The sequence below is a fragment of the Caloenas nicobarica genome, chromosome 1 (genome assembly GCF_036013445.1).
Source record: "Caloenas nicobarica isolate bCalNic1 chromosome 1, bCalNic1.hap1, whole genome shotgun sequence".
NCBI classification, from domain to species: domain Eukaryota; kingdom Metazoa; phylum Chordata; class Aves; order Columbiformes; family Columbidae; genus Caloenas; species Caloenas nicobarica.
The window spans coordinates 11,948,487-11,974,885 of NC_088245.1; the positions used below are offsets into that span (position 1 = coordinate 11,948,487).

At 39.2% G+C, this 26,399-nt stretch overlaps 1 protein-coding gene across 1 annotated transcript in view; it reads left to right on the forward strand.

Annotated features, from left to right (window-relative positions):
* Window positions 1–594: 594 nt before the first annotated feature.
* The window catches only part of SEMA3C (semaphorin 3C), a 124,605-nt gene continuing 98,800 nt past the window's right edge, over window positions 595–26,399 (forward strand). The window contains exons 1-2 of the mRNA XM_065627898.1: window positions 595–994; window positions 4,069–4,209. Coding sequence (XP_065483970.1) covers window positions 4,107–4,209 — 103 coding nt within the window. The 5' untranslated portion in view covers window positions 595–994; window positions 4,069–4,106. The remainder of the gene's footprint in view (window positions 995–4,068; window positions 4,210–26,399) is intronic.

The window sequence follows — 26,399 nt, forward strand, 5'->3', positions numbered from 1 at the left end:
CCCGAAAGCTCCCCGCTCCCCAGGCATCCCTCCACCCGCGCCCGCTCCCCGCGGGTGGGTTCCGCCCGGGCCGGCTCCCCGGGGGCCGGTTCTCTCCAGGGCCCGCTCCCCGGGGGCTCGGCTCTCTCCCGGGGCCCCGCTCGCTCCTGGGACTCCGCTCCCCGCCCGGCACCGCCGCCTCCCCCGGGTTTGGCCGGCGGCCCCGGCGCTGCCGTCGGGACGCGCTCGGAGCCCCGGGACGGCCCGCACGGGGGGGGGCAGAAACTTTCCCGACGAGTTTCCCTCCCTCCTCCAACGAGCCCCGCGGGCGCGCAAACTGCGCGGATGGGAGTCGGAGGGTACCTGCCGCGGAACCACCCTCAGGGGCAAGCCAGGGGGGGCTGTTCCCCTAAAAAGCCTTTGATTGCATCGTGCTCCTCTACCCCGCGCAACGAAGCGCCGCCCGGGCAGCCTGCGCCCTACGCGCCCGCGGGCGTTCCGCGCTGCCGAGCGGAGCCGGCGGCCCCGCGCTGCCTGGGGCGGGCCGGGCGGGGTGTGGCCTCGCCGTTATTTATGAGCTCCAGCCCCTATGTGCTCACTAATGATGCACCCGAGGCCTCGGTGCTTCGCTAACGCGGCGGCGGCGAGAGCAGCGCCTGTAACTGGAAACCAAAACCTTCACCGTCCCCGCCCGGCCACTTTCCATTCACTCCTAGGTGCTTAATTGAGGGCTGGGGAGAAGCGCTCTTGGTGCGTTAGGAGTCCAGCTATACGGATTATTTTACAAAGGAATCGGGAGTACCTTTGCAACCACCGGGAAGAGAGACTTTTTCTTTTTTTTTTCCTTTTTTTCTTTCTTTTTTTTTTTTTTTTAATTATTTTTTATTTATTTCTGCCCCCTACAATGAGCCAAGTTTGGAAATAAAATGTTCTGGTAGCAGGAGTGCAGGAGTGGAGTCCATAAACTGATAGAAACCAGATCAAAATCTGTATTACTGGTTCCTCCAATACCTGGGTAAGCATAATTAAAAGTTCTTTTTGTTTGCTGTAATAGATGTGAAATGCGTTTGATGGTTGACTTTTCCTATTGTTCACAGATAGTTAAAGCAATATTTTCCAGTAGTGTAGTCTGTGTTTGGCTTTTTTTTTTCCCCTTTCTTTCTTTTCTTTATTCTGCTGAATGATTTTCCTTACAGCATTTAAGGGTAGGACTCTGCCTGTAGCAGATGACACCTGCACAGCAGTTCACAGCAAAGCTATATAATACTTTCCAAAAGCAATGCAGCATGCTGAAAGCGACCTCCATAGCTGGAAAACTTCTCCACTTTACTTTGGTAGCAGTTTGCTGCTTCGTTTACAGTCAGAATAGGTTATAAAAGCAGAAATGTAATTCAACATTGCTTTTTGTCTGTCCTAAAAGATTCTTTAGAAGTACTTGCAAGGCTTTAGGTCTGTGGGTTGTCAGCAGAGATCATGTGCACAGGACATGCTGAATATAGTATCATGACTTACTGAGATAAATTCTGAACTGGGATATAAGCCCAAACCAAGAATCAAACCTGCAATGAGTTTGTGTTTGGTTACCAGGTATGTAAATCTCTGAAATTAAACCTATTTCCATAGGTAACTCACATGTCAGACCCCCTGAGGTACCTTTTCAGCACCGTATACATGTATTATTTATGTGTCTAACAGCTGGGTAGGAACCATGCAGCTCAGAATTTGAATCTTACAGTTGCTTGTCACTTCTGTGTTAATAGTGAAGATCAGCAATTTGAGCAATGAAATGTAGCAATGTTTCACTCCTGTAAGTGATTGCACTAGAATTGGCAGGAGGCATGAGAGTGGGAGGGAAGGAGTGCTGAAAGGTTTTTTTAATTATTGTTATTTCCTACAGTATCATTTAAGGGAAGAGAGAAAGACTCACACTTGTTCCTCTTTGACTTTTTATCTCTATTGCAGAGAAAGCATAGTGCTACTACTGTAAAATACTAATCCCATTGCATCTGTTAAATCACATGTTGAGTATGATTGGCTATTTCTTTTGGCTTAGCAAAGAAATTTTATCAGGATTTAATGGCATTTCTCTCTTAGAAGAGGGGTTAGTTAAAGGATATCCCATGGGCTAGTCACAAGGTTTTAAATTTAAAGCCCACAAAGCAGCATTAATACTAGAATACGTGCAGCCTGTTCAAAAATTATTCTTGGCGAAAACCTTGCAACTATCATTTTATTAGTTAACAGACCCTTAGAGATAATTTGGAGCTAGGTCAGAATGGATATGTTTCTCCTGTAGACCAGATCTGTAGCTGGCACGTTTCTGACACTGGTGTTTTTGTCAATTAGCAGAGCTGTAGCATTACTTGATCTTCCTGCATTTCTCAGTACTCCAGAGCAAATCGTGAAGGAGAGTTTAGAGTATGGCTACAGCTCTGTGCGCTGGCTCACATGCTCTCCATCCCACCCCCAACTCAGTACGAAGTTTTCGTGCCAAGAGAAGCCTTTCAAAACGATTTACAGTGATTGGGTAGGAATGACAGAGGTAGTAATGAGATATGGGGCTTTTACTGTTAAGTCAGTGATGTGGATCCAGCCCAAATTGGTGTTGACCTAAAGTCATCCCTGCCTGACAGCTGGTTCCTGCCATGCTGTGGTGGTTACAGCCCGGTTCTTTTAGGGCAGGTGTGAATCTCGGAGGGACTGAATGAACAAGCATGTAGAAATAGTGGCTTCCACTGGAGGGACTGCAGTGCTAGACCAGAGCTGAGGTAAAGAAGTACAAGATGATTGCACAGGCAACAAAACTCTGCGCAAATTAAATGTATAGCCTTTCTTCTAGCTGTAGGGGTTGTATCCTTCTAAGTGTTTGCAGTAACCATAGAATCAAATATATCACCTGATTAACCAACAAGTGTCTAGTAGAAGGGCTGTTGATGCCAAAGGAAAAAAAAAACCCACACAAACAATATATATGTAAGCAGGGAAAAAGAATGGGCCTAAAATGATGGTGTGTTTTATTCTTACTTTTGTAGCTGAGCCGAAGAACAAAGTTGTTATCATAGGTGGATGAAATTTGGACTTCATAATTTTTGGGGAGATGCTGTTTGGGAGAATTATATCTATGCAATATTCAGCTTCTAAGGTCTGCTGGGTTCTATGGGTCTGGTCCAAAGACCACTGGAATTGATAGGAAAGTTCCACTGACTCCAGTGAGCTCAAGCCCTCCCTGAGCTAAGAAAAGATGCATATTTGGTTTGGGATGTTCTCTCATTCTCTGAGGAGCTCAGTCTTCTTAGCAGCTAAACTCTGTAAAGTGAATGTAGATTCAGCAGATGTGCAGAAGTAGCAGAAGAATCAAGTGTAACGCCCTGTCCAATGCCAGGTATTGTTAGTGCTCTGTAGAAATTCATGAGGGGAAAAACAGCTATCCCAAAAATCAAATGTCGACTAACAGTTTCAAGCATGTTTAAATACTTTTGGTGGCAATGGTTTTGAAATTAGTGACGTACAGTCAGGTTTTCATCTTTAAAAAAAAAAAAAAAAATGTAGAGGGCTATTAGAGAGCTCAGCTTACTAAAACTAAAAGCTTATTTCCAAGCACCTTTGACTTCAAATGTCTTAAAAGAAAATAAACAAACAACCCAACCCCCACCAAAAAAAAAAGTGGCTCAAATATGATGTAAAGTAAGGAGAGACATCTAAAAATATCAGCCAGCTTTTTATTTGTGAAACTCTATCTCCTGTCCTTGCTTTGCTCTGCCTTGACATTTAGTATAATCATTTTTCCAGCAGGTGGAATTGTCCTTATTTAAATAAACTGAATCTCATGCTGTAGTCTGCCTTAGCCAAAACTCAGGTTCTGTTGGTTCATACTAACAGGCAGAGTGCTCCTTTTGTGCCAGCACAGAAGACCACTGGATAAAACCATTTTCAGATGTACAAAGCAAAACCAGAAGTGCTGTACCTCCTTTATGTTATCATATACTATGGTTTCAGCTGGAAGATCTTCCTAACACAGATCCTCCTGTAGTGTTGTTTTTGCTCCACAAAACTGTAGAACAACAGTAATGTGATATCTCTGTCTTTCAGGTTTCGTTTCTTGGATATTAAGTTGCAAATCTGAGAAGATGGCATTTCTTGCACTGCACGTGTTGATTGGGATATTTATTTACTTTAGCGATGTAAAAGGATCTTCCCAGCCTCAAGCAAGGGTGTTTTTAACATTCAATGGTAAGAAAGAAGATAAACATTCTTAAGCAAATGTTATGATTGAACATTTTCTTCTTCCCCTTAAATTCAGTAACTGAGTAAAAATTGGCTTTTTGATCTGCATCCACAATTATTATTTTTGGTTTGTGTTGCTGAAGTACCTGTCAGCCTAAATTAGATTTTTTTTTTTTTTTACATGAAGTTCATTGCTACTGTAGCTATAGGTAAATAATAATACCTTCTCTTTTTTTGTGAACATTATTATGGCTCACTAAAAACTAAAGGTTTTATTATGCATAATTTTTGTTTGGAAAAGTTGATAGCACATGAAATGTAGTGGAAGTTTATTACGGATTGGAGTTGCTTTCATTCAGTGCCCAACTGAGACACTTTATACTCGGAAAAGCAGGCTGCCTGAAGGTTTACCAAGACATTTAGCAGGACACGGAATCCTTTGGCAAAATATCATTCCTTGAGCACTTTATACAGTATATCAGATGTAGCAATCACTGATGCCAGAACATGGTAAACAAACAATAAAAATTATTCTTTTCAAAAGAAAGGTGCATTTACTTCTGAAGTGATGAGCAGTACCTTATTACTGCAATTACCTCAGTATTACTTTAATAGTATGATAGCTTCTGGTATTAATCCCTGTCTTAAATGCTGATTTTAGCCACCGCTTCAAACTATATGTTCTTTGGGTTTATCGGTTCTGTTAAATTTGAGCAGAAATTCTCCATCTCTACATATAGGGGCTTCAGCATTCTTCAGCCCTCTGCCTTTTCTGTGATTGACTTTGAGGCATGAGGGCTTGCTATTCCCTGCACCAATAGTTTCTGGTTTAGGATGGCTTGTGTGGTTCGCAAGTCCAGGGGTGCCCTGCAACTGCCATGTCCTGACATGGAAATAATTCTGTGTGCTATGAATAGTCTTTAAAAATCACTTTAAAGATAATCATAGCTAGCAAGTATCTTAAACTGCTGTTTGCTGCCATGTTCATAACTGTGTGCTCTTGAGTCTGAGAGACATCCAGAAGGAGACATGTCAAGTTAGACCTACAAATATCAAACAGCAGACTGAACAGTTACAAGACATTGTATATTGTGGAGCATAGAACCCTAAACTTATGAGCGTGATACTTAATAGGTGTAAAGTGCCATGGTTCCAGTAAAAGCAATAGTAGAAATTACATTCCAGGAGGAACTGCCAAATTAAGAAGTAGGCGGGAATTTCTTGTCCTTCCTTAAATAATGCTGACAATGTAGATGGTACTGATTCTACACAACTGAACGCAATAGCAAGTTTGGCCATGGTTGTGTGTTACACCTGCAGGTTTGTCACAGTTACACAAACCAGAATGATTGTGATTTCCATATCATGTCCATGGTGGCCTGGAAAGCAATCTGGGCTTCCCCAGATCTCTGCTATGAGCATGAAGTGAGAAGTGACCTACTGAGGTTTTGTGGTATTTAGCCTTGTGAATGGGAAAGAATCATCATGAGGGGCAAACGGTTTTAACCTGGACTCCAGAGATTTGTGTTTTGTTCCTTCGTTACTCACGGGTATCATGCAAGTCTGAAACACAGAACATAGGGAAAAGGGGAAAAAAACAAAACAACAACAAAAAAACCCCAAACAAACTTAGGAATTTAGGGAAAAAGAAGGCAAAGTGAATGAATGGAAGCCTTAGTTTCTCTGTCCCTCTTTGAAAGGAGGTTGTCCCTTCTTCCTTTAAAAAGGGTTATGGCAGCTTTCTGTCACAGCAACTCCTTTCTCTGGTGAGGTTCTTGGGCCCCAAGAGCTCTGGCACCCCAGGCCAGCCTTGGGGACACAGCCTCAGCTCTCGGGTTCCTGACTGTAACCCTGCTGGGCTGCCTCAATTACAGCTCATTTCTGAACTATCACGCACAGTTGTTGCAAGTCTGGTGTCCTCTGCTTGATTTTTAAAGGGATGCTTTGAATGAGTAAAACTGAGAGTCTCTGGCTTCAGTGAAAGTCAGGGGAAAACAAGTGTCACCAGAGCCTTGCTATACTATCTGGTTCTCTTAAAATGGACATTTTACTTTCTCTAATTCTTATTTTAACATTCAGCCTTTTAAAAAAAAAATCATTTTAAAGTCCTTAGTTTTTAATGGATCTTTCAAAGTCATTAAAATAAGAAAGTAATTATGCATTTTAAAATATGATGAATAATGTCTGAAATAAAGGGCTGAGATTTTCGTACAATATAAAACCAGTACATTTATTTTTAAGCCTGATTTCCAGATGGTAAGAAAGAGCTTTCATTATGTGAAAAGAGTTTGCAAGTTGTTATGCATAACAAGGTAATGGCCCCAGCTGTAGTATGAATGTCTGTTCTATAAATCTTCATTTATTTAGATGGGTACTGATATAAGAGAAAAAGGTGAAACTTTATATTGTTCTCTTGCCAAGTGTGATAACATTCTTTCTGCTTAAGTTCCTTCATAGCTTATTGTTTTTAAATCATGTAGAAATATCAAGTTATTGGCTGTCTCCATGCCCTGAAATGTTGTCAGTTTTTATGGAGAACTGTCACTCTTGTAAAGTGCATAATTTGAAAATAGAACTATAATTAGGACTCCTTATGTTTTAAAAGACATTAGACAATAAAGACAAGTCATTCAAGCTTAGGATACTTACATGATATTTTTCAGGTTCTGAATTGGATTTGGCTTGGTGTGTATAATTACATTGCATAAGTTTTGAGGGTAGCATGTATACAGGAGGAGAGAATGAGTGATGCTTTTCAAACCTAACCTGCTCCTTCAAGATCAAGTCAATTGAGCTTATTCACATTGCAGCATTTCTCATGGGAAAATCCAGCAAGTACCTTGACCTATTCTGTTGTTCATCAGGACAGATAAAAATGCGAATCGTTTGGATCATGGGCTGCTTTTCTTTTTGCCATCTACTTCATTAAGAATCAAATGTAATTAAAAAGTAAGCCTGGGTAATACCTCAAGAGCCTGATAATAGGGATTTTGCAATTAACTTCAATAGATGAAGGACCGCAACCCTAATTTCTATTTTTGAAATCAAAAGCCTGGCCCCTTGTCTAATTAAAATGTAGCTCATGACTTAGCTGAGATTGTTAAATGTGTGTCTGACGTGAGTGTGGAACTTATTGCTGTCTGCACCCTGAGTGGCTTGAAAATTGCAGTGCCATACAGAAGCCTGAGGCCCGATTTCTATTGCTTTGCACCCAGTAGAGCCATTTACTCAGATGAAAGGAAGGGTCAGGCTGGAGCTGAACTGCATGCTTTGCACAGGTATACGTGGTTATATGTGGCACTAGGCCTATGGAGAATCAGGCAAAGGAGTTCTCAGTTTGCTTGGAATGATTTGTCATAATAATTCCATTGATGACAAATTAGATGGATGGATGATTGTCCTGTTCAGCTGTGATGGCTTGAACCATAAATATTTGTACAACATCTGCACTTGAAGAGCCCTTACAGTTGAAGAAAGAAAGGTGGATGCAGATTTTTCTGATTCTAAAATTGCAAAGATGTGAGTCTTGTTGTGCAGCAGATACTGTAATGTTGGGGAATCATCTGTTGTGTTACTATGGAGGATGAGAGAGTGAGGGAACCTGGGGTGGGAGAAGCCAAGGACTTGACACTCCCTAAACTATAAGTGTACCTTCCCCCCTCCTCTTACCTCCTCAGGCTCCTTGGCCCTGGAATAGATCTTCCTTCATCTACTTAAATCAGTCATCATAATTTAAAGCACCATAGTTCATTTTCTACCCATAGCAAAAGACTTACCTTATCTGTTTATGAACTATCAAGCATAGTGTCTGCCGTTTCTCAGGCTACGTGCATTCCTCCTTGTTACTGCACGTTCCTGAACAGATAATTGGGACCTATATCCTTCAGTCTTTAGAGGGGCAAAACCTTTCTCAAATCAGTGGGAGTATTATCAAAATAAGAAAGGAATTATTAGACTCAAGGATAGTGTCAGACCTTCGTTTCATTCCAGCTCACATTTACATTTTGGGTTTTGGTACAACCCTAGAACCTTGGGCCGTACCGTTTTAACATCAGATTCTAAATCAGTCAAAGCAGCTTCAGTACTTATTTTGGAAAACCCACTCAAGCAAATCATCTTTGAGCTTTGAATTTGTATGGAGACACACACAACCAAGTGATAATTTCACAATTTAGTGGGAACATTTCATGCATTCCTACCTAAAATGTCTGGTCAAGCAGATATTTCCCATGCAGATTTCCCCATTGTCTCCAGTGAAAATTCCATATGAGAAGTGGATCAAGGCTAATTTGCAGACGGTTTTGTTCCTCTTTTTATCGTGAAATTAATAGAACACGTAAAGTGCTTTTAAGAAAGTATCAGTCAGCTTCATTAATGACAATTAAAAAGCATAAAATGTCACCAGAGCAACAGCAGCACTTATTTAACTGTCAACATATTTTAAAAGATTTAATGCAACCCCTGTGGTTACCCTCAAGGAAAAATAAAGGAACTGAGAACCATTTTCTTTGAGCTCTTGAGCAACAGCAGTACAACTTGTTTTTAAACAATCCCTCATTGTAATGTTAATGTTACCACAGTTAATAAAAAGTTCATTTATTATTTGGGGGACTTTGGGCTGATGACAGTCTAGTAGGCAATGGTTTATGCTCAAATAGTTGATTGAATCTTTGGTGGTGTCCATGGAATGAAAGCTACTTGCAAAATGAAGTAGAGGTAAAGCATTTATTTTAAAAAAAAAAAAAAAAAGAGAGCGAGGAAAAAAAGAAAATAGAGAGAGAGAAAGGAGAACTGTGGTTTTATTTTTGTTTCTATGCAAGACTCATACAGAAGTCTTTTAGGTAGTTATAGTTGCATAATTTTCAGCAAATTGTGGGTCAGATTTTCTCACAATTAACTGATTTGTGGCTTTCACAGCTTCATGGATCTCAAATAATACTAATTTATAAAGCATTGAGCACCAACCATGTGAAAATCCTTCCCCTCCAATTGTCTCACACTGGAGATCAAAAAACTTAGTTTTGAGTACTGTCAACTAAAACTAATTTTTTTTTTCTTATCTTTAGTAATGAAGTTGGTGTTTTTACATGTGGTTGAATTAACAATGAAGTCTTTGGTTTTCTTAAAGACAAATACCTAATTTACAAATTGAAGTCTTTGGGGTCATATTTAGACTTTATCTTCATTCTGTAAAATGCTCAGTATTCTTTCTAGAGCTCCATGAGTAGAGGTCCCACATGACAAATGACAATGAATCTGCTTATTTTCTCACTAACTCATTTTCTCACTAACTTATTTTCTAACTAACTCTCAAGCCACTACCTTGGTTTCACAGTAGTTATTGTTAACATGAGTGTACAGGAGAGGGGAATTTCATATATTGGTTCTGTTTTTAAGGTTAGATTGCACATGCCATGTGCTCTGACTTCAGCTATGGAAACTGTCATGCAATAACACTTAAGTCACAAATGATGACTGGTCCAGTTCATTGTTCTCCAAAGTTGCTATAAGAGCCGCCCTTGTCAGAAAGCACAAATAAGTCTTCAAGGTAGTTAAGTATCAGCCCCTAAATTTAGGGGAAAAGCTTATAAATTTAATCCTACTCTTGGATGAAGAAGTCATTGAATTTTACAAAGTTTGAGAAGACTTGAGTGTTTCTTGCTTGCTAAAAAGCAGATGTGTTATCTAAGAGATGTCTTCCTTTAATCTCTTCTGTTCCCCAACTCAGACAAGTTGACCGGTATCTGAACCATCTCATTTTCTTATTATTATTTATTTTGGTATGGAAAAAATCAAACTTTATCTTAGAACATTTTGACGGATTCGACACATCTTGCTCTCTCGACTTGTCATAGAAGAAAGCAGCTTATCTTGGCCAATGCCACTGCGTTCTCATTACAATTCTCCCTTGTGTTGCCTGTCCAAGGCAAATGCTGAAGTCCTTACATAGGCAGTTATATTGCCATTATTGTACAACACATCTTCTTTTATGTTTAAAAAAATGCGATGAGAGAAAAATGATGTAGACATTTCTAATACCCTATCTTTTTCAGGACTGTTTGAGGACCAGTAACAAGAGCTCCTCTGTGAGCCATTTCCATATGGGATGAGTTCACAGTGCACTTTGATATGTGGTGCTGCACAAGCCTTTTTGTGTACCAAATGTAATTAGTGACGTGACTCACAATAATTACTCATTTTATTAAAGTGCGTTGACTGAGATCCTGCCATGAATAAATACATAGACCAAGACCTTATCCTGTCATCTGAACTGGCCGTTTCCTCAACATGTGTATTTTGTTCTTCTTGGTGCTGACTTTTCAGTGTTCTCAATAATAGTCCGTAATGAAATGACTTGGGACTCTTTCTCAGGGAAAAGCCTTTGTCACAGGGACACAGTTTGCTGATTCACAGCGTGGCTTTGCATCTCACCTCATTTTACATCCAGACTGCCGTGGCTACAGCAGACTCCAGGTTAAATGAAGGCTGTGTGTTCTCCCCTGTTCAACCGATTACAGACTCGGCATCTTGGGGATGCAACTGAGGAGTGAAAAATACTCCATTACCTGTGTGAATTGGTGTGAAGTTGGGTCTTCTGTCTTACTGTGAAGTGTGCAAATTAAGATAAGTGTGTGTTTCCAGTAATGAAGTGAATGATGGTGATTAATGGAGGGTCTGTCCTTCCTCCCTTTCCTTCATACCTCCATCCTTATTCAATGGGAAGTTGGTACAATTGCATTTGCATCATTACTTCATCCACCACTGATATGGCTTCTTCCTGGAAGCAGAAATCCTGCTTACTGGAAGCTAAGACTCTGGTATCACAGCAGAAGGAAGATAAGGAGTGATAGCTTTGCCTCTCCCATGAAACTGCCCTCTCTCTGCAGCTGGGACCATTATCCCCTTTAGAGAATTTAATTTTCCTTCTTATCGTTATGAACATAGGGCTATCTCTCTCTCCTTGAGGAAAAGTCTCTTGCTTCTTGTGTGAATAAGGTTGATAGAGGTTATGTTTCCTGTCCCTCTATATATAGCAGCTAGTATTTGGGATATTCACAACTGCTACCTCACCCAGCAAATCAGTTATGTGAAAGTAGAGTGCTACAAAGGCTCCTTGATCACCACAATTAATAACCCAGATTTTAATCACGTTATTTTCAGAAACACAGTATCAATATTTTTAACTGATAAAAACAAGAGACAACATTTTGAAGAAATGTTGTGGTACCGTCTTACATCTTATCTACAAGAAACTGTAGCCAATTGTATTTCGTCATTATCTGAAAAACCCTTTTTTTCTGGAACCCTCTATCAAACCATTTGATAGAAAAATCTCTGGAACAGCATTTCACCACTATACAGCTCCACTGAGTTCAATGCAGGATCTAGTAGGAACTCTGTTTGTTGACTGGGAGAGAAAGTGAATTTCAGATCTGGTGTGTGAATGCCCTGAAATCATTACGAGCTGAGAGTCTGGTCTATGAGCACCTTTCAGGGCTGAGTTCTTAATTGTTAATTTGGCCAGTTCTTAATTTCAACATTATCTCAGGAGTGTGATATGTCATTTTTAACGACATCAGTAATCCTGAGGAAGGAAGAATGACTTGGGTTTGGGGTTTTTTATTATTGCTTTTGAAAGCTGTAAGTAGATACTTTACGTAAAACACACCCTATTTTTATGAGAAGTTAATACTTCCAGTACAAATTTCAAATGCAAATATGATTTTATGAAATGTAACATTTAGAAATAGTTTGGAATGAATACACAGACTTTGAACTGTTCTGCTTAATATTAGTCACTGCTATGAGATAAATTATTGCCTTACTGAAATCATCTTCTAGAATGTGGATGAGGAGATATCACAATCACCCTGGACTGCCAAGTTGCTTAATGGAAAAAAAAAATGTGTCTTGGTAGTTAATTTTAGTAAAAACAAAATGACAAAAAACAACCACCACCACCACCACATGACCAAAACCAAACCAAACCAACCGATCAGACAAAAAACCCCAGAAATAAACAGCAGCAAAAACCAAAAAAAAAACCAAAAAACAAACACAACAACAAAAAACCCCAACAAACTGAAGCTAAATTCTTCAATTAAAGGCATCACTTTCAGCCATTAAAAGGGTCAGACTGGCATTCTGAAATGAAGAAAAGGACTTTGGTTTAGAATTACACACTAAATGTGTGATCTATTAAAACTCAGTTTCAACTATCTATTGTCTCCTTTTAGTATTTCCTTTGCAATTTCATAGTTCCTGTATCGCTTTGCAAATGCAACTGAAAAAGAAAAAACAACAACAACAAAAACCAAACCAACAAACAAGGGCTTGTAAATTCTTCCCTAAGAGTAATAGGCTTTCTCTGTCACCTGTTATTCTGGTCATTTGTTGTTGTTTGTGTTGCTTAATACCATTTCCTTTTACCATTCTTAATGAAAAACCACATTTGTTTTTAAAAGCTTCGAGTTACGCAGAATAAATCAATTTCTGTCAGCTCAGAATCAATTAAATTGGGGAAATATTTAGCTTCTTTTAATGTCTGTATAAATCAGGCTATATCCCTCAACCTCCTATCTTAAAGGAGCTGCAGAGTCAGATTTACAGGGATAAGGGAAATATGTGAGGCAAGTGTCAGATCACTCATTCAGTTCGATGGCTGGGATCGATGAGGTTCGTTTTCTTCTCACGTAACAGGCCAAGAATGCAAAGTTTTGAACAGCAAAAGGAGAAGATAAGTATCATGGTATATATGCACACAAAAATTAATAATGTAACACGAAACAAGGAGGAAACAGTAGAAGGATAGATGTGTTAATAATCCTGCAGTAATTTCTTTTTAATGCGAGAAGGCATGTGCATTCAAAACACTGTATCTTACATACATCGATATGTTCTCCTGCATTTTCTGCTTTTCGATCTCAAATATTTTACTGGATGTGAACCTAAAACTGATACAGAAACTCCTTGAAAGCAGTTACTGATGTTAGAAGACAATAAGAGTGGAGTTTCCTTATCCTCTACTGAGCCACAGCCAGACAAGGAGTGAAACACGATGTTTTCCTTGGACAAACACTGTCACACACTTCTTTGGCCTTTCTGATGCATTTCCATGGTACAGGAGACGTTCGTAGCACATTTAGTTTCTACGGTTCTTAGAAATTCCACCTTGTCTGAAATAACTAGACTGCATACCTGTCATTGCAGTTTTCTGAGACAGCCTCCGTGTTAGTATGTTGAGTGCTCTTACAAGGCACAATATCAAATAAGTATACAGAAAAGTGAGCACTTACATCTTCAGAATGGCACTTTCTGTTTTTTTAATATCAGCCAATTAAGATGTTATTTTCAAGGAGAGGCTTGGCATTTTTTCAAAAATTTACTTTTTGAGGCCTGAAAAGGATTTAGTTGGCGTGGAGAGCTGATCCTGGGCTTAGACTTTTCAATGGCTTCAACGTGAACACAGCTGGAATTTTTTAAGCTGATTCGTCTAAAAACCCACTTCCTGCCACTGTTGAAAATAAAGCACCATCTTTTTAGTTTTTTTTCTTAAAGCAGACAAACCTACAGCAAAGACAAAAGAGTTTAAAGCCCTCATGAGGTGTTTTATTGTGGTTTGCATTAAGGAAATAAAACTGTGCACACATGGCTATAAAATATGAAGACGAATATGCCTGCAAAGCCATTACCTGTGGTTTAATAACTCATCGTCTTTATAGCTTTGATAAGTCCCTTTAAAATGAGAGGAGTGTCAGCCATTCATTTATCCAGGAGATATGGATGGTTGCAAACGTTAAGACTTTTTCAAACATAATTTTCAAAAGTAGAGTAGGAGAAGAGTAAAACGTCAGTGATTTTTATTTCATTGGATGTTTCTTCAGAGTCCCTCTCTACTATTTCCTGATCTCACGTAAATATGTTCTTAAGCTGACACAGCCAGCTGAAAAGGTCTATTCCTAAAGTGGCAAAACTGCATAAAATTGCAAAAATAATTTAAAAATTTCAGATGTGCTCAGGTATACCACTATCTGCACTAACAGTGTTCAGAAAGTGAAGCAAGGAGAAGACTTACAAACTTGGCCAGCATGGTTTGACCCACCAGCAAGGTCTGACAAACAACAGGCTTTTATCTGGTCCCATCTTTTCCTTTGAGACGCAGGAGAATCTTTACTTGCACGGTATGCGTTTCCTTGGCTGATGAATTCTCCCTCCTGGCCCACCACCCTGAAGATGATCAGTGAGTTCATGAAGCACTAGCATGGTGCTTATAGAACAGAAAGAGCCTTGCTGCATTTGTGTGTATGTATGTGGCTGGGCTAGTTAAAGCTGCTGCTATGTCCACTTCAATAAAGGCAGGCGCTGGGGGACAGGGGCAAGCACAGGAATTCAGCATCTCCCTGGCAGCTGGAGAGAGCAGACCACCCTGATGCAGGAGCTCTGAAAAGAGTTCGATAGAGGAAGGTTGTGCCAGCTGAATCAATACTTGGGCAGGTTTCATACCTACTGTGGTAATTTACATAGATGGGTTAGGGGGGTGTGATCTAATAGAATTAAATATATATTAAAAAAAAAAAGACAAAACAACAAAAATAAAAACCCAACCTTTCTTGAGTTGAATTTGTTTGCAGTACAGGAATCTGTCACAAATAATGACCTAATTTCAATTTGCTGTTTCAAAAAAAGATACATTTATTTCCAGATTCTTAGGGTGTCATTGCCAAAGAACTTTCCCTCTCAAGAGCACTCCAGATACATCCATAACTGCAGTATGGTGATGAGATCCCTCTCTATTATTTTTATTTTTTTTTTTTTTCTTCTATTGAATGTGTTTTTATTCATAGTGGCATTTTGGTACTGATATTGGTATTAGTATTGGTATTGGAGTCAGGCATTGAATGCTGGTTATGAGGCAGCCTGTCCTCCTTGTATACTCAGTTCCATCTTGTCCTTAGAGAGGTGAAAGAAGTCTGCCTGGACTTGTCCAACAGGCAAGCAGCTGAGTTGTTTCTTTTCACTCTGTGTGGTGACTGCAAAGGACCTTTGCTTTAAGGTTATTCTCTTTCTACACAGGGGGGGACAATGGCATTGGGAGAGGTTTATGGCTTGCTTCTGGCTGTTGAAAGCTTCCCTAGCCAGCTGGAATAAAGTCCCTTTCAGATCAGGTTGGATGTGAGAGAAAACATCTAACATCTAAGATCAGCTAAACCTGAGATTGTGTGTAACATCAATAAACCACTGGCACTCTGAATAAATAAGGTGGCCACTCACTGTTTACTGTTCCCTTTGCTTATTTTTCCTGCTCTGTGTCTGTGATGGCCCCAACCTGTTTGCTGAGCAGCTGAAAATGAGTTTTGTTCCAAGAGGCTCTAATTCTTGGCTGATAGCTGTGGGTTCTACGTGGAAATGAGTGAGAGAGAAATAGCAGATTGTGGGACATTTTTTCTCCAAAAGGCCCTTTCAAGAAAGCAACTATTTCTCTGTAGAGAGTGAGGGGATAATGTGGCAGTTACCAAGAGGTGAAAGGGTCTTGTGGAGATTACTCAGAGGCAGAAGGAGTTGGGATGAAGTTACTCCACCCCAGCTCATGTATGAGAACATTCAGCCGTAACATGTGCTCTAGAGATAATCTCCAGGTCCTTTGACGCTGACTTCAGATCTGATATCAGATCTGCTCGTGTTGAAGAAAGTACCTGCGTATTCTCTTTAGGCTCAGTTAGGAGGCAAAATATTAATTTTCTGTACAGGAACTGAGCATGATTCTGGCCTACAGTGTCATTTATATGTTAAAGTTTTCTGCAGTCATGTCCATTTATTTCTTTTGATTTCTGGAGAGCAGAAATCAGGGAGATTGCTGTGTCGTTTTGGGCCCTGGCGGCATAAGAAGTGCTAGAGAAATAGAAGCAGCCCAGTCAGGGACTGCTAAGCTGCTATGGGTGCCGGAGCACGTGGCGTACAAGGAGATGCTGAGACATCTGACTTTCTTCAGCCTGAAGAAGGCTGAGGGGCATCTCATGGATATCTTCAACTGTATGATGGGGAGAGTAGAGAGAGGACAGAGCTGAACTCTTCTAATAAGTGCACTGTGACAGCACGAAAGGCAGAAGTCTTAAGTATTAGGAAAAGAAATTCTGTTTAGATGGTAGGACATTTTTCCTTTTTTTTTTTTTTCTTCCTCACTATTAGCATAGTGAGGCACTGAAACAGGCTGTACAGGGAGGCTGGACTCTCACCACTCCAGGTATTTGAAACTCAGCTAGACGAGGTCCCATGCAACCCTATCTCACTTCAGTAGCTAGTCCTGTTTTGAGCAGGAGATTGGCTGACATAAGCTTCAGATGTCCTTTCCAACCTGGGTGCTTTGCGGTTCTCTGAATTTATCAGCAATCGGTAGGTGTGAGTATGAAGACGCTGGTATCTATTTTGGCAGTATTTCCAGCACAGCTTATCTACTAAAGCAGTTCTGAAGAACAAAGTTAGCTTTTCTCAAAAAGGTCAGAAATCTGACCCAAATGACTTGACAGCCTGTGTCCACAGTGGAAGCTATAAACACTCGACATCAGGAATTTTTATTTAGATGCCTACTGCAAATTATTGTGCCTAAAGTGTGAGGTTCCAAGTCTGAAACATTGAATGTTGTGTAAATTGTTTTCTTACAGCTTAATACAATAGATTTCCCTGGTGTGGAAGGGAAAAACATGGAGCTGTCTGTAGCTGCACAGTAAAATATAAAAATTCCTCTTCTAAGGAATGGCAGCAATTCTAGATATGCAACATTACATGAAATGATATGAAAGGAATGTCATATGATTCTACCTGTATTTTCTGTAAATAATCTCCTTTGTTCCCTTGTTTAAGAAAAAGGGATTGCCTTCCTGTTGTTAAACTGAGCTCATTCATAATATGATGAGTAAATCAACACATTATGATGGACTGTGCAGAATGCAACTAAATTTACAGACGTAGACTTTATTTATTCATTTTAAAAATTCTGTTGAACTCCTTTAATACCAATTTAAAATTAAGGTTAAATTAAATAAGTGACATTTATAACCAAATTTCATATTATATACTTGGTCTCAGAATAGATATTAGATCTTTACTTACAGTGACATCTGTTTCAAGTTTACTTTCAAAGTTTGTACATGTGTATAATGTTACATTGAACAGATAAAGCAGACTTCTGCAGTATATACTATGTTTGTGGAGGTATATGAGTCTCCTTCTGGGCAAGTTTTATGTTTGCTGATATTTGGCAGATGTATAGCAAAAAAAAGTTTGCAAAAATGATATTGAAATGGCAAAGTCCAGAGTAAAAAATTCTAAACTACCTGGCCACGTCCTGTTCCATATGCATATCATCCTAAATTTGCCCAAGCTATGTGATTTTCTTTTTTTTCAGGGCCCGAGTTTGCAAGCTTGAGCTCTGTTCTTTAATGATAAATGCACACACACGCATGCATGCATACACTACCAGCATTTAAAAAACTAGTAATATGATATGTTCTTCTGAGATTATTGGTTTTGGTCCTGTGATTGATACTGTATTATTTTGAATATTTGAAAAAGTCATTAAAAGTCTATTGATTATTAGGCTGTACAGACTTAGAGAAACTTTCTTTAACCTCTCTGAAAGGCTGTATGGTCTCTTACTGACATTATTTAACAAAACAACTATGTTTTTCCTGTCTTCCACAGAATCATATGAGTTGGAAGGGAGCTCCAGCCAACATCCTGCTCAAAGCAGGTCTGATTAGATCAGGTTGCTCTGAGATGTGCCCAATTCAGTCGTGAATAACTCCAAGGGTGGAAATCCCACTCTTCAATGTCAACGATTCAGTAGCTTCCAGTAGGTCATTGTACAGAGCAATAAATTTCCCCTTTTCCTTGCTTCTTAAAACCAAACCAACCCAGTTCTCCCATCTCTCTCTCTGTGCCATGTGCTCCAGAAACTTTATTTGTTCTTTGGCTTATTTTCAGCCTTAGAAAGAGATTCTTCCATTCTAATGGTGAGCTGCTCAGTTCAGTAACTGTTCACTGTCTCTTCACCTCTCTCCAGGCTCAGCTCCACATGTAATATGAACGGAGTCTGATTCCATTCATATTACAATAGTTCATCATTCAGCCACTTTAAAGATCAGAATCAGGACCACGTATCTGTCTGTGTATGTACTTAACGGCTACTAAGTTGTTCCACTGTCCAGCTGGGGCAGAAAAAAGAGGATTTTGTTGGCTGCATTGGGGTTAGAGTCAACTGCTGAGTTTGTTTCCCAGAGAGTGTGAACAAATGTGAGTGTTGTGTCCCATGGCAGTTTTTGAGTGTTTCTTGAGGATGGTTGTCATGATATCATGAGGAACTCATCTGCCAGCCATTTTTAGAGATGTTTCTCTATAACTTTCTGAGGATAACTTTTGATTCCTGCCCATAACTCAATTCATACAAGCTGTTTAAAAGCAAAAGCCTGTGTCTTCATTACCCTATTAATGTACATTTTGGGCATTAATTCTTGTCACTGGGGAAGCCAAAGCATTGTGGCATTTTGGAAATACCAAAATAGGAGCAAAATAGTTTGTATATGAATAATAAAAGAAAAAATCTCAATTCACTGCTGTAGACTCTGTGCAGACAAATTCATTCTCTGTGTGGTAAAGGATAGGTGGATTTTGTCTGTAAAGAGGTATTCATTTTCATTTGATCCACCTTAATCCTGAGGATATGGGTTCAGACCCCAGAGCCACTGAAAATATTAGCTTGATGTTTCCATCAGCCTTCAAAAGCTCTGTGATTGAAGGCTCTCAACAGCTGTTATCTACTACAATAAATGCCAATGATAAAAAAGACTAAACGAGATGAAGATATTTTTTGAAGAACAAATAAAACGATTTTCTTTCTAAATTAAGTTAGGAAAAAAGTCCTTTGATGATTTCTTTATTGCTAGAGAATACCAACAAGATTGTTCTTGGATAAAGCAATTGTTCTTTTCCCACAAACATTACTTAGGATTTGGGGGTCACAGTTCATAGCAAAATATGCCACCTCTGTTTGCCCAGCTGCCACACCTTCTCTGCCTTGTCTCCTCCTGCACATGAAAAAAGAGGCTGAACGCAAGGTAAACGGAATAACAGATTTAGTGCTGGTCAGCTTGTAGACCATAATTAATGTCAATGGTGTTACAGGATTAAGACTTTTTGCTTCCATGTACATGTCCCACCCAACAGGAATTCTACCCTGGTATTTAGCACAGGGAAGAGGACGTAAGTCTCTTGGTGTGTTTTGGGCTAGAAAGCCACATGCAGCGGTGATCCGGAAGGTAGAAATAAGGATTGCAGGTTTGGTTTTGTGGGTTTTTTAACTGTTAAGTCAGGCTTGCAACGACTGCAAACTGCTCCTCCAGCATAAACAGGGTATTCTAAACAGAATGCGCCCTCAGAAAGAAACAAGCCAAAATGTCAAAAGGAAAGGAAACTCTTAAGGAGAAAAAGGACATAGAAAAGCTATTTCTTCCAGCTTTTGTTCTGAGTTCAATTTTATGTATGTTACACACAAATTAAAGTAAGATTGTGTTACAGAACTTTGTGTTACAAAACCTCCTGGTACAAAACTTTAAAAAAATATCTGTATTCATGTCTGTATCTCCATACACTTTGAACAGATGCATTTTAATTTCAAAATGGTCTGCAGAAGTTTATCCACAGCATATAGCTTGCATTGCAGCAGTCTTTCTCTGCCTTACGTGTTTCCATTTGTTTTTGACAAAACAAAAGGAAACAGCAACTAAGAAGAAATTTCATTTGGTGGATAATAAAAAAAAAAAAAAAAAGCATACATCCTTCCAAAGTCCAAGGATGTTACTGAACTTCGGATCGTATTTTTTAATGGGTTGAGTATTCCAAGTAGAAATCTACAGTTAATCACTCTCCACCCTAAACATTAGGTGTGCAGTTGTGAATGCAGTGATACATGATAGTGTTCAATGTTTGAGCTTTTTTTTTTCACTGTAAGACAGTATTCAATTTTCTAGTGAAAGAATGAAAACAAAAAAAGAGATTAGAATCAGCTTCTATTTTTTACAATTTTTCCTTATGTCCCAGCTTCAGCATGAAGTGTTTATTCAGCTCAGAGGTTTCAAAGCCCATGGAACTGGGATGCATCAGCAGGGTGGCACTTACACATCTCAGGGCAGGCCTGGCTGCTCCCTTGGCAATGACGGAAAGGGTTCACATTTGCTGCCGTCTCTTCTTCAGTGCCCGTGCCAGTAATTGCCACTTGGTATTATTTATAGGGACAGGGCTGGTTTGCAGGTTTGTTTTTTCCTTCTTTTCTCTTCAGCCACTACCCCACACGACTGCACCCAGACTCTTTGTTGAGGTTTGTCTGGTGGAAGCACAATGAAAGATTTTTGTGTACTTTGCCATCCTATGACAACTGGTAGCAACTGAAATGAGGCATGTCAAGCAACTACCACAAAAAGAAATCAGTAATTTACAAGTTCAGACAAAGGTTAGAGAAAAAGACCTTCTCTGTAATTATGCTGTCTCATACAGTTAGTTAATATTTTTACATTTGAGAATATTTAATTTTCCTAATTGAGGGAATGTTACACTGCAGTTCAGAAGAGAAGGTGAAATCAAAAGCAAAATACTCTCTTTTTCACCAGAGCCGTGCTAAAGCTTGTGTTAGCTGGTGGGAATAATATGGGGGTGGATGGGAAGCAATCATTCATTAATGTCTCTCCTGCAGTCAATTAAATATGTCTCATACCTAACTGATTAAAGCTGCCTTTTTTCAATTTTGATATAGTGATAATAGTAATAATAACATTCTTCTGAAACAGACTGAGAGTAGGACCATTTCTGCTAGCATCTCAAACATTCAGAGGAAGAGAAGTAAAACCCAAATACAAGCATTACTGATTTGAGTTTTATTATGCACAGCCAAAAAAACAAATAAAGATTTTTCAAAATGAAAAGAACAACAAAACTCTCAGTTATAGAGTGTCTTTAATGAAAGCAATCTCATTACTTCAAGGTTTCATAAGAAACATGAGATACCTAGAAGTGTTTATAAACCTTTTAAGACTGCTGTTACATATGTGGCCATTTGTGCTTGGTGCTACCTCCTTATTCACAGGGGTGTTGGAAAAATAAAACTTATTAGTAAATCTGAGACTTGCAAATACTTGAGTTATGAGGACTGAGGGGGTAATTTTATCCTCTACAAATGCAAATTTGCGTTTCTGTAGGTGCAAAATTTTCCTTCCTATTCTGATGTTTACTCCTGTTAAAAACTAGACCCACTGAATCGTAAACAGTACAACACAGTTGTTAGTTATTTCTAAGCTCCTTAAGAGACTGTGTACTATTTTGCCAAGGCTAAATGTGCATTGCCCTGACAATTCTTCACACTTACTGTCTCTCCCAATTTGATTCACATTTGCTCCCTTCTGTATCTAGTCCTCTGTCCAAGTTAAAAAGTAAAATAAAGTAGAAGAAATGTTTGGGCCTCTGAACACATTGCTGAAAGGTTCCTTTTTCTACACACACAAGTGTTCTGAGTATTTCTCACAGATGAATAGCATAAATTATGGAGATTGCGTTCACAGAACAGTGAATGGTATTGTCAGTTTGCTTAGGAAAAACTAATGAGGTTGTAAAGAAATACTATCTACTTTATTAGAGTAAAATTTGACAGCTGGAAAAACAAGGCCAATAGGCTGGCTTCCATTTTCCCCTGATTTTAGCCCCCAACATACAGAAGACTTCCTTTTCTGCAAAACCACATTCACACTGCCCACACATGAACACACAATGCTCTTTTGCTTCAAGCCAAAGGCAGATTAAACTTCATTAGGAGAGTAAAGCTTAAGGAAAGTTCAAACTGTAACAGATAGTAATTTGACAAATAAAGAGTTAGGATTTGTTTTACTAAAGCCAAAATTAAAGGCGAGAGCGAGGTTCACATGGTGTTTTTGTGCATTTAACCACTGGGTAGGAATACAGTCACTTTTCACAGTCTGGCTTACATATCATGTAAGCCTGGTAGCCACATACTGTGGCTTTTTTAATGCACTTAAGCACCCAGTGGAAGCACACATATCTCTCATTAAATGAACAAAAATATGCCAATAAAGTATTTCCCTTAGAGAAAAAAAAAAAAGAAGTGGAATAATAATATGTATTCAGAGTATTCTTAGGTAGATGCACTAGTAGCTCAGCTTAAAAGCAACAAGAATGAGTGCATTTTATGTCTGGATAAATTGAATTAACTTTCTGCCCCAACATTAAATTGTCACCCAAGCATCCCCATAGTTACACACTTTCCCAGGCCTTGCTGTCTCTAGAATAAAGGATGGATCATTGCAATTGAGTGACAGATACCTGAGGTAACAGATGAGCTGTGATTTGAGAACTTAAGTTGTTCTCACTCTACTAGCAAACTGTATAATAAATAACGTGCAGTGTCACAATCATCTGCAAAGGTCTCTAACATTAATACCTGAAAACTTTTAATTAATATATATTGGATGAGCTTCAGCAGACAAGTTAGCAATGAATTATGCTACTTGGTATATTTTATATGCTGGAATGCACAACATGCTATATAGTAACTGCATGTAAACGATATTACAAAGTGAGGGCTAATGCAACAAAGGAATAACATGCTGAAATGTCTGGCAAAAGTATTGTGTGATTGGATCCTAGTGGAATTCAAAGCCTCCGTTAGGTGTCTGTGCTTGCTTTTGAGCCCGTGGGGAGAGTTAGGCATCTTAGACCGGGAGCTGAAGCAACCCTGTCAAATAAACAAATGCTGCCCCAAATCATCATATTTCTTTAAACGTTACCTGGAAGCAGATGGGGGAGAATCTTTGAGGACAGGAATAGAACACAAATCTTGGTATTTAACTGTACTATTCAGGTCTGCAGGGAGGTTCCTCCATCAGCCTGGAATTCACACAAAGGGTCATTGCCTGAAGAGAAATGTTTGCATAGTTTGCATTCAAAGAACTGAGCAGAGATTACTTTCTTTTCTGCATTGTATATAATAGAGAGAGAAAAAAGTGTTTTCATTTCCATCTTAATCTGGAAGCAAAGACTCAGAAGTTCCAATTTCAGCCAATGTTTCTTAAATAGCTATTGTAAGTAGGAGACATAAGGTAAGGTAATCAAAGAAGTGTACTTTTCACTCCGCTCTTTAAGCTCTGCCACTATACACAAAAATAAATGCAGAATTAACTGAACTAGACTGAGAAACATAATGAGCAGTGATTAGATCCGAGTCCTAGCTGCAGTTTCTTGCTTTCATAATTGCAACTTTATTTTATAGTAACTGTTAGCTCTGTAAAACAGAAACTGTCCATTAGGAGCAGCCTGTGAGACAGTGGAAAAGCCGAGCTGCAGCCAGCCCGTGTTCCATTCTTCACATCCCCCAGATGATTCCTGTAGCCTACTGAAGGGAGACTTTCGCCACGTGGCTGCAAAATCTTCACTTTGACTGTCTTCTGCACAGATTAGGCCGCATAGATTAGCTGTTGTGTTTCATCTCCAAGGCTAGGGAAACATCTAATTTTGGAAAGCTACTAACACTTTGGCCTGGCTTTAGGCTGGCTCACAGATGCCAAAAGTGATTTAGATTTGTGTATGTTGCCAGAAAACACTCCTGTGCTTGGAGGTTTTAAGTTCTTGCTATTATGAGTGAACAAATCTGTCATTTTTTTATGCTAGTGATCCCCAGGTACTGCATACAGACATACAGAGATGTCTGTGTTCTGGAATGGATTTAGGCCCTGGTGAATATATCCTTTAAAACTTTGATAAGGTTAATTAAATTGTTGTTTGGTGCTTTGTAAGAACAATTTACTTTATGACTTGAAGGAAACTACTGCACTGAAAGCAGCTATAAAATGAATGAAGACTGTGAATTTTGTTTTATAAATTATTTTTATGGAAGTAAAGGAAAACAGAGATATAACAAGAGTCAGGGTGAAAATAGTACATTTATTTGATATAAGGCATAGTTTGTAGTTGATACTTGTATCAAAACAATCCTGAAGATACTCATTTAAAAACTGTGAAATGCAGGACAATGCATGCTTATAAGCTAATTCTGAAGTGCGTAATTAATAAAAATTGCCCTGTGTTGCAATTACAGTTTGTGCTGACAGTGAAAAACACAATTTGAAACCGCACATTTAGGCTGACTCCCTCTTCTCTCTTCGTCATTCAAGTAGCCTTCCCAGCTATGTATGTGGGGGCAGCTGCATTCACCTCTAATGAAATTATGACAGCAGAGAATTTGGCTCGGTTTCATTAACTTTGCTTGTTTCTTGAAGCTTTTATGTCTCATTCCCTCAAGCAACAGGATAGATATCTATTCAAGATACTTGTGAATTCAGAACACTTTATAATTTTTGCCTCAGGTAAGAAAGATATCTAAATATCTCTCTTTTCCTAATATGTACACACACTTCTCTATCCCTTTGTCTGTGTGTGCATTCATATACACACAGGCACAGAATGTCACTGTGAGAACTCTGTCTTAAGAAATAGACTCAGCCAATATTGAAATCCAGTATTAATGAAAAGACGTCTTATAAATGAAGGAATCTTGAAAATCAGAAATATTAGAAATCTTTAAGTCCTCTAATCCACCTCATTTTAGTGAAGCAAGTGTTTGCTCCAGCACATTTTTGCAGTGCTTTCTCTTGTTCAGTAATGAATGTGCTAATCACAGAAACTTTTTTCCTGAGCTGTTACTTCAGGAAGAAGTATTATTCAGGAAGAACTATGAGCCTTTGTTTTCTGTTTGGTAACTCTTTGTAACAGTGAATTATACTTTTGTGCTCCATCTTAATCCTATCCCGTCTGAGCACAGTACACTCACACAGAACTGTTGTTATGTTGCTTTACAATCATTTTTTGGCCTCGCTGGGCATGCTTTGGTTTGTTTGTTCATGTTTTCTTGATCTTCCTTGATAATTCAATCTCTTCAGTTCCTTGAATACTTATAGCGTTCCAAACTCGTGCCAGTTTTCCTTCACATTACTAATACTGAAGATCTTAGCAAGGGAGTTCATTATTCCATGAATAATCTTAGGGTGGTAAAAGGGCTGTTCTATGATGGGAGTCCTCCAGGTAGACTTCAAAGTAATGCTAAATACAATTCAGTGCATTTTTAATTTATTTCTTGCAGGTGCATATGCTTCCATTGTTGTAATGGTAATTTGATGTGTGCAAATCCAAACTAACTCCCTTGAACTTAGTGAATATGCATCGCTTTCCTAATTGCTTATTAAGGTATTAGATTGGAAACAGTAAAAATTCAGTAAGCCAAGTCCGTAGGCACACTAACGTATCACCAATGACACAGTACTAGGGAAGTAATAGAGCCAAGACTTTGGACAACTCTATTTACATGCTTATGTGCACTCTGTTTCCTGAAGCTTGTCATTTTGCCATGGACTCACCAGCTGTACAAATGCGTAGGCCTGTACTCTCAGCTTTTTATTGTAATATATCCAGGCACATGTCTATTCTTGCCCTCCGAAGACCACATATGCAGTAGGACAGATGTGTGAATTAAAGGGTGTGTTGTTCCAGGGGTTTTCAGACTAATTAATCCTAGATTTTGCCATTCAGTTTGACTGGAGATGGAAACCTTGGGTTTTACCTACAAAAGGAAATGGCACCCCAAGTCATGCATCTGAAGGTCGATCAAGTGATTTCCTTACTGATGCCTGAGGCAATATTACCTTGGCAGGTGTGATGGGGGAGACCTATACTAAGTTGGGTTGCTGGTAAGAGCAGGCATTAGGTGATGCAGCATTAGGTTGCTTTCATCTCAGAGATTTGTCTCCCTGCATCTCCCCACAGTGCTTTGTGACTCCACTTTTCAGTGTCAAGGCAGTCTGCTGTGCTTGGTGTATGCAGACAAAAAGCAGAGAGATCTAGATATGGTGCTGTAATACTGGAATAGGGGCCTCATGATCTAGGAACCAGTTATCTCTGTCTCACTCTGTGACTGATCTTGGCAGTGTTGTTACTAGTGTTGGAATATTGCAGTGAAAGCAGATTTCATCAGATTTGTTCATAACAGAGAGTTGCTCCCAACTCTTTTCTCTATATATTCCTCATGTGTATGGGTAGGTCTGTTCTGCTGAGGGCTTCCTTCAAAAGCAGGGTTTTGACTTGGCCCTACA